Source organism: Rutidosis leptorrhynchoides, chromosome 10, assembly GCF_046630445.1.
Source record: "Rutidosis leptorrhynchoides isolate AG116_Rl617_1_P2 chromosome 10, CSIRO_AGI_Rlap_v1, whole genome shotgun sequence".
NCBI lineage: Eukaryota > Viridiplantae > Streptophyta > Magnoliopsida > Asterales > Asteraceae > Rutidosis > Rutidosis leptorrhynchoides.
The window spans coordinates 136,506,962-136,521,793 of NC_092342.1; the positions used below are offsets into that span (position 1 = coordinate 136,506,962).

Genomic DNA, 14,832 nt, shown 5'->3' on the forward strand with positions numbered 1-14,832 from the left:
ATGTAAGCCATCATTAAGACCATGAATAACTCTGTCTGTGACGTCACAAGCAGATTGTTCACTTTTTGGTCAAAAAGTGCAATCTTCCTGTGACATGGCACATGTCAGTTTCTGACACAAAATAACCCTGACGCCCCTTTTCTCCTCATGTTTACTATATAATCGTTCAACATCGTATGCATTGGGAGATCTCATGTAACGTTCTTTGTATAAATGAATAATATATTTACAAAAGTTGTCTAAACAAATTATTGAGGTTTGCTCACTCATTTTTAAGTATTCATCAAACATATCGGCGACGGTTCCATACGCCAACTGGCGTAGAGCCGAAGTCATTTTCTTGCAACATTGTAAAAGTCGGCCTACCGATAGCATCAAAACGTTCCCTAAAATAGGTAAAATATTCGGGAATATTATGACTATCGAAATCAGAAATACCTCGAGATATTCGTAGAAATAACTGAATACGTATACGAAAACGCCTTTTAAATTTATGTTGCGGAAACACGGGCGCCTCACTAAAATAATCCTTCCATAAGTTTTCTGCGAGTTTCTCTCGATCTCTAGGAATATAAATTCGGGATCTTGGAACACGCGCGGATGATTCGACTTCTGCATCTTCACCTTCTAATTCTTAAATTGGTGCAACAATACGCTCGTCTTCTGAATCGGATTCCGAATTAAGTAAATACGATGTCATCTAGTTATATGAAAATTTTGAATAAAAGTGTTAAAATGGGAGAAAACAGAGAGTTTGATGTGTTAAAAAGATGGGCTTTGATGAGTTTATATAGGAAAAAAGTTTAGTAATTAAAATAAAAAAAAAAACTAAATATTTGAAATATACCCGTTAAATAACGATATATTTTTGGACCAATCAAAAACAGCCACCAACTTCTGACACGTTTTTTTTTCCGTTAAAAATTCAACTGACGTCCCTTGAGCGTGACGTTTAACGCTGCGTTAGGGGCGTCAGCGAGCCTGACGGAACCCCTCTGACGCCGCGTTAAAAAAAGTGTAAGGGTAGAATTAGTAAAAGTGGTTAGTGGTGTACTAAATATCTATCACCCTATCATAATCCGTGGGGACAGGTGTAATAAGGCAAGTGACGTAACAAATATTTGGGCAGCGGTGCCCTTTCATTCATTCATTCGTGAAATTAAAACCCTAGTCTACTTCCTCTATTTAATTTTATCCAGATTTTTCCATCCCCATTATTATTGCTGGATTATTCACCTCCCTACATACACCACTAAAAGTAAGATTCCTTCTAATTTCCCCCCTAAATTTATATCATATGACTTCAATTAATGATTCGAATCTGATTAATTTCATCATTATCACGAAACTAAATGGAATCGATACGCTCGCCACTCGCTATTGCTTACAATCTTTGTATCAATATCTAGTTTTAGAGATTTATTATGTGCTAAATGTTGTGTGTATATATATATATATATATATATATATATATATATATATATATATATATATATATATATATATATATATATATATATATATAATCATCATGCTGTTATTTGCTTTCTGTTTGCAATCATACAGATAACGTTTTATTTGCTATTATCGTAATGAATGTTACATAATTACATATATTACTCCATTTAACATATGCTATATATATTATGTTTGCATTTTTGAGGTCAAAGTTTTGCTTAAACGTATTATGTTATGTTATATAACGCCTATTATAATTTGAAGTGCTTCTAAACTTATATGACTTACTTTGAGATTATATAGTAGCTTTTTTTTCCGGTAAATATTATTAAAAAAACCATATAAAAAGAAACAATAAGAACAACGCTTGCGGTCTCACAAAAAACCACACACCAAGCTGGAACCTACAAACAACTAGGACTAGCAACACCAAGAACAACAAACGACACGCCTAAACAATAAAAAAGAAAAACTTCTACAACCAACCCGATTTCTTTCCGAACGAGTTCATTGCCTTAGCAACCTGTTTTCCCGCCATAAAATTTGCTGTTTCATCTTTATCGGATTCAACATCGCTCGGTTCATCAATAAGATTATATGCATCTCTATTTAGAGCGAAAACGCCGCAGGCGCGAAGCGTGGTAGGCCTGCGCCGGGGGAGCATAGGGAGGAAAGGGAGCCCGGACGGTGCTCCGAACGAATTATGAACCTTTACTTGAGACACCTTACTTGTCCCAGCATCCACATTCCTTTTTGCCCTAGGACAACCTTCGGCACTTCATTATTAGACTCGCTCTGGGCCACATTCTTTTTGGGCCTGTAAACCAACTTCCGCATTGGTTTTCCAACACCGAAACTAACCTTCTGTATATTATTAACCTATGAAGCTTCTTCAGTCATTTCAGTCATTTTCTTTCCAATAGTTTCAAAACCATCCTCATCCTTAGACTTGGAACCTTCGGTACTACTCACCACTTTTGGGCACTGGGAGTCTATGTGGCCAAAAATAGCACAACACGCGCATCTAGAGGGCTTCCATTGATGTTCAACCCTTAGAGTACATACAGATTTACTCTTCCCATCGATACTAGGAATCACCATTATCATATTCTCTTTTAACTCATTGTCTGACGAAACTTCAATCAATGCTTGAGAAAAATTAGGCCTTCCCCACGACTCTAAATACATAGTACTCGTGTAGGAATCGCCATTATCATATTCTCTTTGAAACACCAAGATTTGATGCAATAACACTTAACCCCTTAGAATCATCATTATTTTTTCCAAACCGAACTTCTTCCATACATTTGTAACATATTTCTTTACAATTGGGTATGATACACGCTTGCCTAGGAAATACCCATAAAGAGTATTATTGTAACGTTCATTCACTTCAATAATAGATGATAGCGGCAACTCAACATATATACCTTCATCCAATTTTGCAGCAGACTCAATGAATCTGAAATTCACGGTCTTCGTATTTTCATTACCATTTAAATTCACAGTCCACCAAATTTCCGGTTTCTTAAAACCTTAACAGCTGTTTCGTGCGGCTTCCTCTTCTGATAACCTCCAGATTTCTTTCCCATATATTAGTTGATCACGATGGAAACCACCAGAACCAAGTATTCGTAAAAAGAAAAATGCCGATAATCCGATATTGCCCTAGAGATACGGAGCTATTAGGATTTTTAATAAGATTATTAGTTGTGTATAAAAAATTATAAGTATCTTCATTATGTTCCTATGCTTTTGATGACTGCTATTGCATCTAATATGTATCAAACATTTGATTGTTACTATTGTATATGTATATATGTCAAACGGGTAATTATTATTATTGTGCATTTTATTTTGCTATGTGACGGGGTATCAGTTTGATGACATGGCTGCCATGTCAATTTTATTTCTTTTTACCTGATTATGAAATCAGTTGATACATCAGTAACCAAATTGGAAGTTTGACACAGTCATCAAGATTGATAGTAAGGTTGGTGGGATACAGTTATAAGTAAAGTTAGATACATTTAGTTTCGCTTGTGCATGATTATTCTAATTAGTGATTGCTATATTTATATATTTATTTTAGTTTTTTTTTTTTTTTCCCTGTTTTTAAGCAACTTCAGCTAATGGCGGGTCAGAAAAATGACTATGGAAAAAGATCACATTATCAATCTGATAATCATCCTGGAAATGGTGGAGGTAAAAGACGAAATCCCGAAGAGGAACGGGAATCACATGCTATTGGACCTGAAGATACAGTGTACCGATACCTCTGTCCTGTTGGAATGATCGGTAGCATTATTGGCCGCGGTGGAGATATCGTTAAACAATTGAGGGCCGATACTAATGCAAAGATTCGAATTAATGAACTTGTACCTGGATGTGATGAACGTGTGGTTGTAATTTATAGCAATAGTGAAGAAACTAATAGTTTTGGAGATAGTGATGATTATGTTTCACCTGCACAAGATGCACTTTTTAAAGTTCATGATAGGATTATTGCTGAAGATCCGCCTGCTGATGATCAATTTGACGAAATTCAGCAAGTATCGGTGCGACTGCTTGTGGCTGCTGATCAGATTGGGTGCGTGATTGGAAAGGGTGGACAAGTTGTTTCAAATATTCGTAATGAGACGCACACTCAAATTCGAATTTTGCATAGTGAACATTTGCCTCCTTGTGCATTGAGATCTGATGAGCTTCTTCAGGTAATATCAATACATATATGTACTGTAAAGCATTCGATTTAACTACATAACCATTTAATTAAAAGTTTTGTAATTACCAATGCACTCCTCTTTAAGTACATATTTTCATGATAAAATAAGTTCTTTAAAAACACTGTAGAAGCTAATGCAAACAAACATGCTCCCATAGATAGTAAAATAGAATAAAAATTAAGTGGAATCTTTTTACCAGTGTTGAAGAAATCGGAACTCGGGATCACTTGGAAAATCGGTCAAAAACTTGGTCAAAATTGGTCAGAGTCAAACTTGGTCAACATCCGAGTTCCCTGAGTTGCCAAGTACTCTCTAAAAAGTCATGACCGAGTACTCTTCGAGTAGCTGTTTTCACAAGCTTGCTTTTTTTCAACGCTACATTTTAATATCCTGTTATGTAATAGAAGTAGTTCTAAGGTATCAGAAATGTACATATCATCACTCGAGAAATCTCAAATGTGAAGAACAGGTTACCTTAGAATCGATAGACATTAAATATTCATTTTGTGCAAACTTAAATCGATACTCACTATAGGTTCCTTTTGTGCTGCTTATATATTGATTTTGTAGATAAATGGTGATGTCATAGCGGTTAGGAAAGCTTTATTTCAAGTGGCGTGTCGTCTTCATGATAACCCATCACGAACGCAGCACCTACTTTTGTCGTCATCTGCCAATCTCCATAAACCTGTTGTTAACTACACGGGTGCATCTTCTATGATGGCTCCGTATGGAAATTGGTCAGCAAATTCAAAGGACTTTTCGCTTCGTCTAGTTTGTCCAACTGAGAATATCGGAAGTGTAATCGGTAAAAGCGGGTCAATTATCAAACAAATTAGACAAGAATCTGGTGCATCCATTAAAGTTGATAGTTCAGCTGCAGAGGGTGATGATTGTTTGATTATTGTGTCTGCAAAAGAAAGTTTTGAAGAAATGTCACCAACGATTGATGCAGCGTTGCGGTTGGTTCAACGATGCAGTGAAAAAACTGAAAGAGATTCGGGAGATACTGTATACACTACTCGTTTGTTAATACCGAAATCGAAAGTGGGAGGTTTAATTGGTAAAGGTGGTGCGATTATTGCTGAAATGAGAAGTTTAACACGAGCAAGCATTCGTATTTTGCGAGACGAAAATCTCCCGAAAGTTGCATCCGAAGATGAAGAGATGGTTCAGGTATATATATTTTAGATATTGAATGAATAATATTAGTGTATGTACATAATTTCTCTATGGGTATTAAACTGTAATCAGCGGGGATTAAACTGTACATGATATTTTACACGTTTATTTTGTTTTGCAATTTATAGTTTGGCCGCGTACCTTTCTGGGTAACGAACATCGAAAACCTTCTTCGTTTATATGAGCCTATATGATAATGATACAATCTATGACTACTATGACAAGTGATGATAGGATGATCACCAACATATATAATAATATATGCAATGGCGACTCTAAGCTTTGTGGTGTGGGGTCCTATGACCCCACTACGTTCGAAAGATTTTTTATACAATGTACTCTTCAAATTGTACAGGACACCACTAAATTTAATTCCAGGACCCCATATATTTTTAAAGTTTATGGTTTTTTGAAGGTAAACAACCACTAAATTATCCTTCAAATATAATTAGCTTTAAAAAAATTTTTTGGGAACCCATTGGATTTCCATCCTAGAATCGCCACTGAATATATGCATATGTGTGTATGTTTATGTATATGTTGTCAATGTAATTAACTTATGTGTAATGTTTGTTAGATTACTGGAGACATAAATGTTGTGAGCAGTGCTCTGTTGCAAGTTGCGACGCGTTTAAGAGCCAATATATTTGATATGGATGGAGCTGTGATGACACTGCCTCCAACGGACAGTTATGGTAGTTATGGTGGATCCCAGGTTCAGGTAACAATAATACAATGTGGTGAATTCATACACATTCTTAATTACTATTTCAGTTTTAATCATAATTCACTAATTAACTGCTTACAGGTTGATGGGAGTGGTTATGGAGCATACGGTGTGTACACCGGGCGGATGAGGCAGTAATCGTCTAGATTTTTGTGTTTTTTTCTGAGGAAAATGTAACTTAGATAATGCTTGTGATATAGGAATTCTATTAATTTCTCTTTAGATTGAAGTGGACCATTTCATTACAGTGATTATCAAATATTCAGTGAAAAGTAATGAAATCAAAGTTACTTCCAAACTTTTCTTGGTAGCGCAAGCAAAGTTGCAAAAATCACTAATCTGTCGGGATTTTTTAAGGCGTAATCGACAACTCAGAGAGTAATCGGGTTGAACTTTGTGTACATTTAACTTAAAATTTTCAAAATTATGTGTAGATATAATACGAGAAATCTATACACAAACACAAACGTAGATATAATTGTCTAGAAACATAGCTATATTTAAAATCTAAAATTAGTTTAAATTTAAACTCATATTAATTTAAATGTCGACCTATATATTTTTTAGCAATTTTAACGGACTAAATCCGACTTTGATCAACTGAATTAGATTTTGACCCAATGATGGATAATGACCAATAAATTATTCGAATTTTGTGAAATCAGATCGGCCAGTTTTAAGGAGCTTTTGGGTAGTAATCGACATTAATCGGGGAATTCAACAAAACTTGGCACAAGTAAACTAAACATGAATATTAAGGGACTTATTATTTGTTGACATTAAACTCTTCACGATACGACAATACAGTTTATGCCATACTCGGGCCACAACGAAAGTTCCAAAAGTACATATAAAGTATGCGACAACGCATTGATACTTGACAGCATGAGCTGCTTAGATAGGTTGATCTTCGTGTTTTTCCTCGTTATCCATGTTACCACCATCCACTGGAGGAAAAAAAAATACATTGATAAAGCGTTCTTGAAAAGTCAAACATAGATGTTGACTTAAAGATCAAACGAAAATTAAAAGTTGAGAAGTACCTTCTCCTTCGCCTGCAGGGGCATAAGCAGACCGCCTTGAACGAGATTGTTGTTGAGTTGGCTGAGACATTAAAAAAAGAATACGTTAATCACTGAGTTGAGTGATTTCGGGTTGATGACCATTTGGGTAACGCTTTATTTACCTGCAATTTGGGTCGGAGGGCTTCTAATGGTCCTTTGCTTTTCGGGGATCCTTGCTGTTTGTACAAAAGATAAGCATGGTTAAAATCCCTAATTTAATCTTTGCTGATTAATGCTTCAATGAACAAACTCGGTTAATTACCTTTCCTAATGCCCAATCAGCAGAATCGAAAAAAGCTCGGTCATGGTCCTGTGCAAGATTGACCAAAATTTTGTCAAGACAGAAAACTTTACAACTTTCAATATGAACAAAAGAAAATTGATTTTTGTACCTTTGAGATCAAAGGGTTCTTCTTTGGTAACAAACCTCCATACTTTTTCTTGATTACAGCTTCCTGCACAACATATTACAAAAGAATAACTTTAGTCTCTAGGATCTTTCCATATATAGAAAGTTTCGCATTCATAATCAACGTATGGATCAAGCACACATCAACTTCCAAATGGTAATTATTAATGTTTTAACGCAACTCCGTAAGGTTACATCTTAAAAATGTTTGTTGTTTGGTTTACATAGATGCTAAAGGCTTAAATATGAAAACCAGGTCCGCGTTGATAGCCTACTAATTTGGGGGACATGCAGCATAAAACAGATGTCACGAGTTCAATCCCAACCTCATATCTCTTCATCATGAATTACACAATTTTATTTTAATCACTAGTGGGGAATGTTGGGGTGAATCAGAAAAGTTTCGGTAGAGCCGGGTCTAAAAGTCCTTTAGTCATGAGTTCAATCCGAATCCCATGTCCTTTGATCATGAATTACACAATTTTCCTCTTCCATGTGTGGGACTGGTCGGTGGGGGCCATCAGGGGGTCGGTTTACCCTTTATTTTAAATATAAAAACCAGTTAGGAAATATGGAATTAGGTACTAAAATCTAAACATTCAAGTACATACCTCCTGCTCCTTTGAGGGCATTGTGTTGCCATTGTTTGCATCAGACATTTTCTGTATAAAGAACACAATCATTCAGGGTAAATTACTTTAAACAATATAAATAAACATGCTCAAATCGTTTATACCAAAACACAAAGTATGAAAACGCGCAGATCGGTAAAACATTGTACGAAAATGAAGATCTGTTTCAGATTCCTTCACTCACATAATAGAATCTAGTTAGTTTTACCATGATCACAGATCCCTAATGCCAATATGTAGCCTTTTTAGGCATGCTTATAATCTTTTCTTAGAACAAAAACAAGAAAACAACATTCAAATCCAAATTGAAATGCACAAATGAAAGTACAGAGCACATAACTTGACTACATAGTGAATTAATCAACAGCCTGCATAAAAAATAGCATCAAAGAAATTTAAAAAAACTGAGGTTCCATAGCCTAAAAACAGATCAACTTACTAAAAAACTGTAAGATCCAGATATAGTATTCAAAAACTCTTACACCCAAATAAAAAGATCACACTGAAATCTCAAAGTTTAAAGATTTAAGTGAATTTAAGTTGATATAATTCAAAATACGAAGTTCCCACATCATTGATTGCAAGCATTTAACAAGGTTATACAAAAACAGAGCAATTATGCTTACAAAAATTATATAAATAACTGATTCAATAATTCAACTTCATAGGTATAGATTTAAGTAATAAATACTACAATCAATTACATAAATCAAGATAATAACTTAGTAGATTCAAATAAGCAACCTTTTCATTTACTTACCGGAGTAGGATAAACTGAAGGATAGGGAAATCAAGATTTTTTCTAGTCTTCTTGTTTTGTAAGGGAGAGAGATCAAGATTTCAAGACAGGGGTGTTATGATTTATGAAGATCGGGAAGTTTTATTCCCAAAAATAAAAAAATATATATAGAAAAAAAATATTAAGTTAATATATATATATATATATATATATATATATATATATATATATATATATATATATATATATATATGGGCAAGATCGATGGGTAAGTAACCAATCGGGGGAAGCGGGGGGAAGCAAAAAATTTTTTTTTCGTTTTTTTTGAATTTTTTTCCGGCATCAAGATCACACGGAAATATGAACATTTAGAAGAGACACTTCGTGATGAATGTTATTATTTAGGCGGGAAAATGATCGACAAAAATAACATTCAAGATAATATTGTTCGTGAAGAATATGAACGTTTTTTTTCCATGCTTTGTGAAGTAAAATTTAGCCCGATTTAGAGTTTAGGGTTTAAGGTTTAGGGTTTAGGGTTTGGTGTTTTGGGTTTATTCCATAAACCCAAAACACCAAACCCTAAACCCTAAACTCTAAACCGTTCGTGTTAAAAACTCAATCTAAATCCTAAATCTAAACCCTAAATCTAAACCCTAAACCCTAAATTTCTAAACCCTAATATCTAAACCCTAATATCTAAACTCTAATATCTAAACCCCAATAGCTAAAACCTCAAAATACGCTCGAAAAACACAATAATTGTTATATATTACTTCTTCGAGCGTTTTCCCGCCAAAATAAAAACATTTATCACAAAGTGTCTCTACTAAATGTTCATATTTTCATCTCATCTATAATGTTCGTGAACAAAGTTTTTTCAAAAAACGAAAAAAAAAAAAAAGTTTTTGCTTTCCCCCCAAATGGTTACTTCCCTCTTAATCCTACCAATATATATATATATATATATATATATATATATATATATATATATATATATATATATATATATATATATATATATATATATATATATGTTGTTGTCGGTCTAGAAATTCAGGAAATACTCAACTATTAGCCCATTATGGGAATGGGCCTATGTCCATAAATGTTTCAATAATAACGAGATGTTAAAATCACGTTTCGATGTGTGGTGGTTTTGATCGGTTAACGGCCCGTTAATTAAACACTGAAAAAAAAGTTAAAGGTTAACATGTCGGTTAATAGTTAGTTAATTGAATGGTAAACACGCCGAATGGCCAAACAATTTAATGTTAAACAAAATAAAGTAATGAAAAATGAATGTGAAAAAGAAAGTAACAAGGATAATGAAAATATAAGGTAACAAAGTTTCCTAAAAAAACGTTTACCAAAATACCCTCGAATTTGAAGGTATTAAACAAATTCCCATCGTGAACCATATTTCACTCTTAACATAATTATTATTATATTATTGGTAATGATAATGGTAATAATGATAATGATGATTGATAGTGTAATACTCAATCAAACATTTCATATGGTTACTTAATATAACTAATCTATACTTATTATAAGATTATGATTTTGTCCATATATCATTTGAAGGCTTATGATGTACGTTGCTTAATTTTAAGTTGAGTTTGTCTAATGATAACCCTAAGGGCTATACTTAAGAGAATAATTTAAGCATTAACAATGATACATTAAAGTTAGGAATGTAGTTATTTGAGGTAGTTTTAAACAAAGTACAAACACATATTACATGTCCTAACACCTTAAGTATAGTCCTAAGCAAGGTTGCAAAATTCGCTATTCGGAGATTAATTGGTCGGGACTTTAGAAGGATTAATCGACAATTCGGGGATTAATCGGATTGTACTTTATACAAATTAATATTATATTTTGAAAATTATATGTGTAAATATAGAAGAAAGCCATAAACATAAACATAAACTTTATCATAATTGTTTAAAATTGTTCATTTTGTTCAAAAACTATATAATTCTAGCTTAAATTCATCTTAAAATGTTGACCAATTTTGACCTTGACCGACTTTGATTACTAAGCTCGATTTTGACCCATGAATTGACGTTGGCTTATTAATTAAAAGGATTTTAAAAAATCAGAACGGATTGCTCTTAAAAATGATTAATCGGAGATTAATCGGCGAGTAATCGAGTTTTTTACAACACTGGTTCTAAGGGCTATCTTTAGAAAAACACGTATCTAGTTGTATAAAATTTATAAAGAAGTTAAGAAAATATCTCGTAAGATTAAAAAAGATATTATAATATTATATTATTTTTAGATTTGTGATAGAGGCTGATGTATAGTTTTAATTTACTCTACTTTTTTATATATTTTCTGTTGGTCTCTTGATAAATAACAGGAGTATTGTAGAGGGGTGAATACAATACTCTTTTTAATTAACTTAACAGTTAAACACAATTTAGTATTCAAGCAAGTAAATTAAATAAAGTCAAAGGTAATTTTTCAACGGTTATTTTTTATTGATTAAATCACAAAGAATTACAACTATCCTTGGCGGAATGATAGTTGGTTGATACAGATTTACCCAAGTATAGCTACAGAGTGTGTTCTAAATTATTACACGTTTTGGACTCTAAATAAACAAACTCACACCACTAGTTGTTACAATAGTGGACACATCAATTTATACTAGTCATATTATTCGTGTAATTGTTCTATTGTCCACTGGTACATAAGATGTCTGTACTTGTGGGGACAACTGCATCAGAGAGCGTGCTCTCCTCTTTCCTCTTTGGTAGCTATTTGCAGGAACACCCCAATTCAGTTTGGCACCACTATTTGTTTAAACAAATAGAATGTTGTGTTCCCTAGGCATTGACAAAGTATAACACATGTCTACACATGCGTTAAACTTCTGCATTCTCACGTGGTCTTGTAAGGTCACTTGTCAGCCGCTGACGCGTGTCCTTTTATGTTCAACTTTGTCTTTGACTTCTGTTGAATAGTACGATTGATGTAGACCACTCAGGAAACCACTATGCTTGTAATGGAGCATAGCTGTATTGTGTAGTAAACTGCATTCCAGCTATGCTGGTTCTTCATTGCTAAGTCACTTGATATTCTTGAATTGCTGAGTACACATTCTGTGCTTAATTGAAGAATATTGTCTACCTTGTGCTGGTAGACTAGGCAGCAAACTAAACACTCGACACAGCAATATCTGCTGTCTATACATAAACAAACTTGTGCTGGCTGCACATAACATTTTAGTGCAGATAAATTACAGTTTTGTCATAATTAAATCCTTAATTATTTGGGGACTCAACAATCTCCCCCTATTTGATGATGACAAAACCTATGACATAAAGAAAAAACACTAAAGCCAGCACTAAGGGACCTAATGAAAAATAGGCAGTAAATTTATCCCTTTTAGGTTTGTTTTGGGATCCTTTGCTGAGTTATCTATATCTTATAAATTGATATAGTTTTGAAGATAAACTCATTTCATTTTCATTACAGCAGAGTATATATAAACATTTACAGAACAGTATAATGAAAAATGAAATAAAAAAAGATACAATTAAATCACTAGAAGGCTATCTGTCTTTATCTTTGTCTTTCTCTTGTTCATCACCAGACAACTATTCTTCTTTTACTTTGAGGGCTGCCCAGGCTTCAGGAAATAAGTAAGGCACTTCGGCAGAATCATATACTGGAATCTGAGGCGGTAGAATGATGGGATCTCTTCTGTGTGGGCCATCACAAGTAGATTTCTTTCCTTTAGGATTTTGAGATAGAACTTCTTCTACATTCACTACTGGTGCATTGCCATACTTTACTGCTTTGTTGAAAAGCTCTTGAAGTTCAGGTTTCAGTGTATCTTTAATACCACTTTTACCTTTGCCAATAAAGTACTGCAGTATCTCCATCCATTCACTGAACCCTAAGGTTCTTAGTTCAGTGTAGTCTATCCTCTCCTGAACATTACCTTCCCTACTGACAGAGAAAGCCCTTTTTGTGCCTTTGTGCACTTTGATGATCTTACTAGGATTTGATCTTCTGGTTAGCACATCACCATATTTTCTCCTATAGTAATGATCAGATAACTCTATTGTTCGTTCAGTTTCTATAGGGGCAGCAGCAGGTGCTTTCTCAGCAGCTTCCAGTTCATCGAATGCCTTGTCCTGTTCCTTAACAATGGCTTTGGCTAACTTAAGGGACTCAAACTCTTATTTTCTATCAGCAGCCAACTTAGCTTCTTCTTCCTGAAGCCTCAGCCTCTCAGCATATTCGGCATCAGCATCCTCCCTTCTTTGCTTTTCAAGTTGAACACTCAAAAGATAATCATTGGTAGTAATGTTGAGGGATTTTGCTGTAGCAATCAACTGTCTGCCTTCATCAGTAGTCATGGCATCACAATACTGCTTTAGATCCATGTCCAGCTGTAGAGCCTCATAAAAGAGAGCTTTCTCTACATCAGTATGTAGCCTTTAACCACTGTTGTATAGATACACACCAACTTCAATGCCGAATTCCAAAGCATTGATGTAGAATTGCTGATCAAGTTAATGGTACATCAATCTGATGTGGCGTATCCTTTCATGTATAGCTGCTGCTCGTTGTTTAAGCAGTTTTGGAACAGTGATCTCCAGCATGTAAGCCTCTCTTTCGTTTGGATTCATCTTTCTTATGTCTGGCTCACCCTGTGCAGCTGGATCATCTTCCCAAGTAGTGTGTTTATCATGAAGTTTTGGGGAAGATGGTGGATACATACGTGATTCTGCTATGCCAGAAGAACCCACTGAATAAACGTTAATACGTTCATCCAGTGTCCTGTCAAAGTAATCAAGAGTCCGGGCAGGAATAGGTGATTGAATAAATGTTGAACTCCCTCTGCCCCAGACTATGAAGTCAGCAGCATCAACAGAATCAGTATCTTTGTTAGCACCCAGCTCATCCACCTTTGTTGGGTCTTCATCACTTGTTGTAACATCCCGCGTTTTTCCCATAAATTTATTTTAACACCATCTTTTTTTTAGATAATATCTTCCGTTATCTAAATTCGTACCTTTCGTTGACTAACGTTCTAAATATTTCCGTTATTGGGTTATAACATCTCCTGGTTACTCTAGCGTTTTTAAAATATTCGCTAGATTAATTCACGCACCCGCTTACAAACTTGAGGGACCGAAGTTGCCAAGTGGGCAAACTAGTTGACTAGGTCAACTAGTCAACCCACTCTTTCCACCACTCATTCCATTATCACATCCTCATCTCTTTCTCTCTTTCTGTACTTCCATTTTTGAACTCAAACACCCAAATCATTCATTCATCATCCATTTCGAATCTAGGAAGCTTGATACAAAACAAATTACATATTCGTGATCCTCTCTTCATCCTCTACATTTTGGTACCAATTTCATCTCGTTTGGGTATCATTTCTAAAACTCTAGATTTCTCTAATTCGTTTTATAGACTTGAAATGGTGTTAGTTAGTATCTATGGCTCAAGTCTAACATGAATATATGTTTAGTTTGCTCGATTTGTTGTTTTGAGTAACTAGTTTGAATATGAAAAATGGGTGTGCTTAATCTTGAGTTTTGGATGATTAAATGTTGTTTAAATGTTAAAGCTCGTGTATTAAATGTGTTACTAGCATCATTAGCTTCATTTTTATGCGTAGGTTGATTTAGAAAAGTTTCATTTACAAAATTATTGATTTCATGATTCTTGTTTAGGGTTTGATAGACTTTAAAATGAACTTTTGATGCATTGAATGCTTGTTAATGTTGTTAGTAAGTATTTAGTTGCAATGTATGTTTAATTACCTTCGAAACGGCATATCGTATGTGTAAATTGGATTCCCGAATCATAAAATACGTTTTACGAACTTGAAACCTTGATAACGAACCTTTAATGATC

General features: G+C 34.3%; 2 protein-coding genes across 5 annotated transcripts; one reads left to right on the forward strand and one right to left on the reverse strand.

Moving 5' to 3' along the window:
• The first annotated feature begins 1,135 nt into the window (after positions 1 to 1,135).
• LOC139871712 (RNA-binding KH domain-containing protein RCF3) lies at positions 1,136 to 6,387 on the forward strand. Of its 4 annotated transcripts, none has more exons than XM_071859442.1 (5): positions 1,136 to 1,258; positions 3,588 to 4,172; positions 4,755 to 5,360; positions 5,944 to 6,087; positions 6,175 to 6,387. In XM_071859442.1, the coding sequence occupies exons 2-5, from the start codon at positions 3,591 to 3,593 to the stop codon at positions 6,229 to 6,231; spliced, it is 1,389 nt and encodes a 462-aa protein (XP_071715543.1). In that variant the 5' UTR covers positions 1,136 to 1,258; positions 3,588 to 3,590; the 3' UTR covers positions 6,232 to 6,387. The 4 variants fall into 4 exon arrangements, with proteins under 4 accessions (XP_071715543.1, XP_071715544.1, XP_071715546.1 ...); XM_071859443.1 differs by having other exon boundaries at positions 1,138 to 1,258; positions 3,579 to 4,172; XM_071859445.1 differs by lacking the exon at positions 1,136 to 1,258 and adding an exon at positions 1,712 to 3,451 and having other exon boundaries at positions 3,579 to 4,172.
• A 433-nt stretch (positions 6,388 to 6,820) lies between these two features.
• On the reverse strand, positions 6,821 to 9,094 carry LOC139873072 (uncharacterized). The gene is made up of 7 exons (XM_071861001.1): positions 8,959 to 9,094; positions 8,178 to 8,228; positions 7,550 to 7,612; positions 7,420 to 7,467; positions 7,280 to 7,333; positions 7,137 to 7,197; positions 6,821 to 7,040 (listed from the first exon to the last, which is right to left on the reverse strand). Exons 2-7 carry the CDS (start codon positions 8,223 to 8,225, stop codon positions 6,988 to 6,990), a joined length of 327 nt encoding a protein of 108 aa, XP_071717102.1. The 5' UTR covers positions 8,226 to 8,228; positions 8,959 to 9,094; the 3' UTR covers positions 6,821 to 6,987.
• Between the last annotated feature and the right edge of the window lie 5,738 nt (positions 9,095 to 14,832).

Bases quoted from the DNA above. Each gene is read 5' to 3' on its own strand.
- LOC139871712 (XM_071859442.1), top strand. From the start codon at position 3,591: ATGGCGGGTCAGAAAAATGACTATGGAAAAAGATCACATTATCAATCT. The intron at 5,361-5,943 runs GTATATATATTT...AATGTTTGTTAG, and splicing joins AAGATGAAGAGATGGTTCAG to ATTACTGGAGACATAAATGT. The intron at 6,088-6,174 runs GTAACAATAATA...AACTGCTTACAG, and splicing joins ATGGTGGATCCCAGGTTCAG to GTTGATGGGAGTGGTTATGG.
- LOC139873072 (XM_071861001.1), bottom strand. From the start codon at position 8,225: ATGTCTGATGCAAACAATGGCAACACAATGCCCTCAAAGGAGCAGGAG. The intron at 7,613-8,177 runs GTATGTACTTGA...TATGTTGTGCAG, and splicing joins TGCCCTCAAAGGAGCAGGAG to GAAGCTGTAATCAAGAAAAA. The intron at 7,198-7,279 runs GTAAATAAAGCG...TTAATGTCTCAG, and splicing joins CCCTCCGACCCAAATTGCAG to CCAACTCAACAACAATCTCG.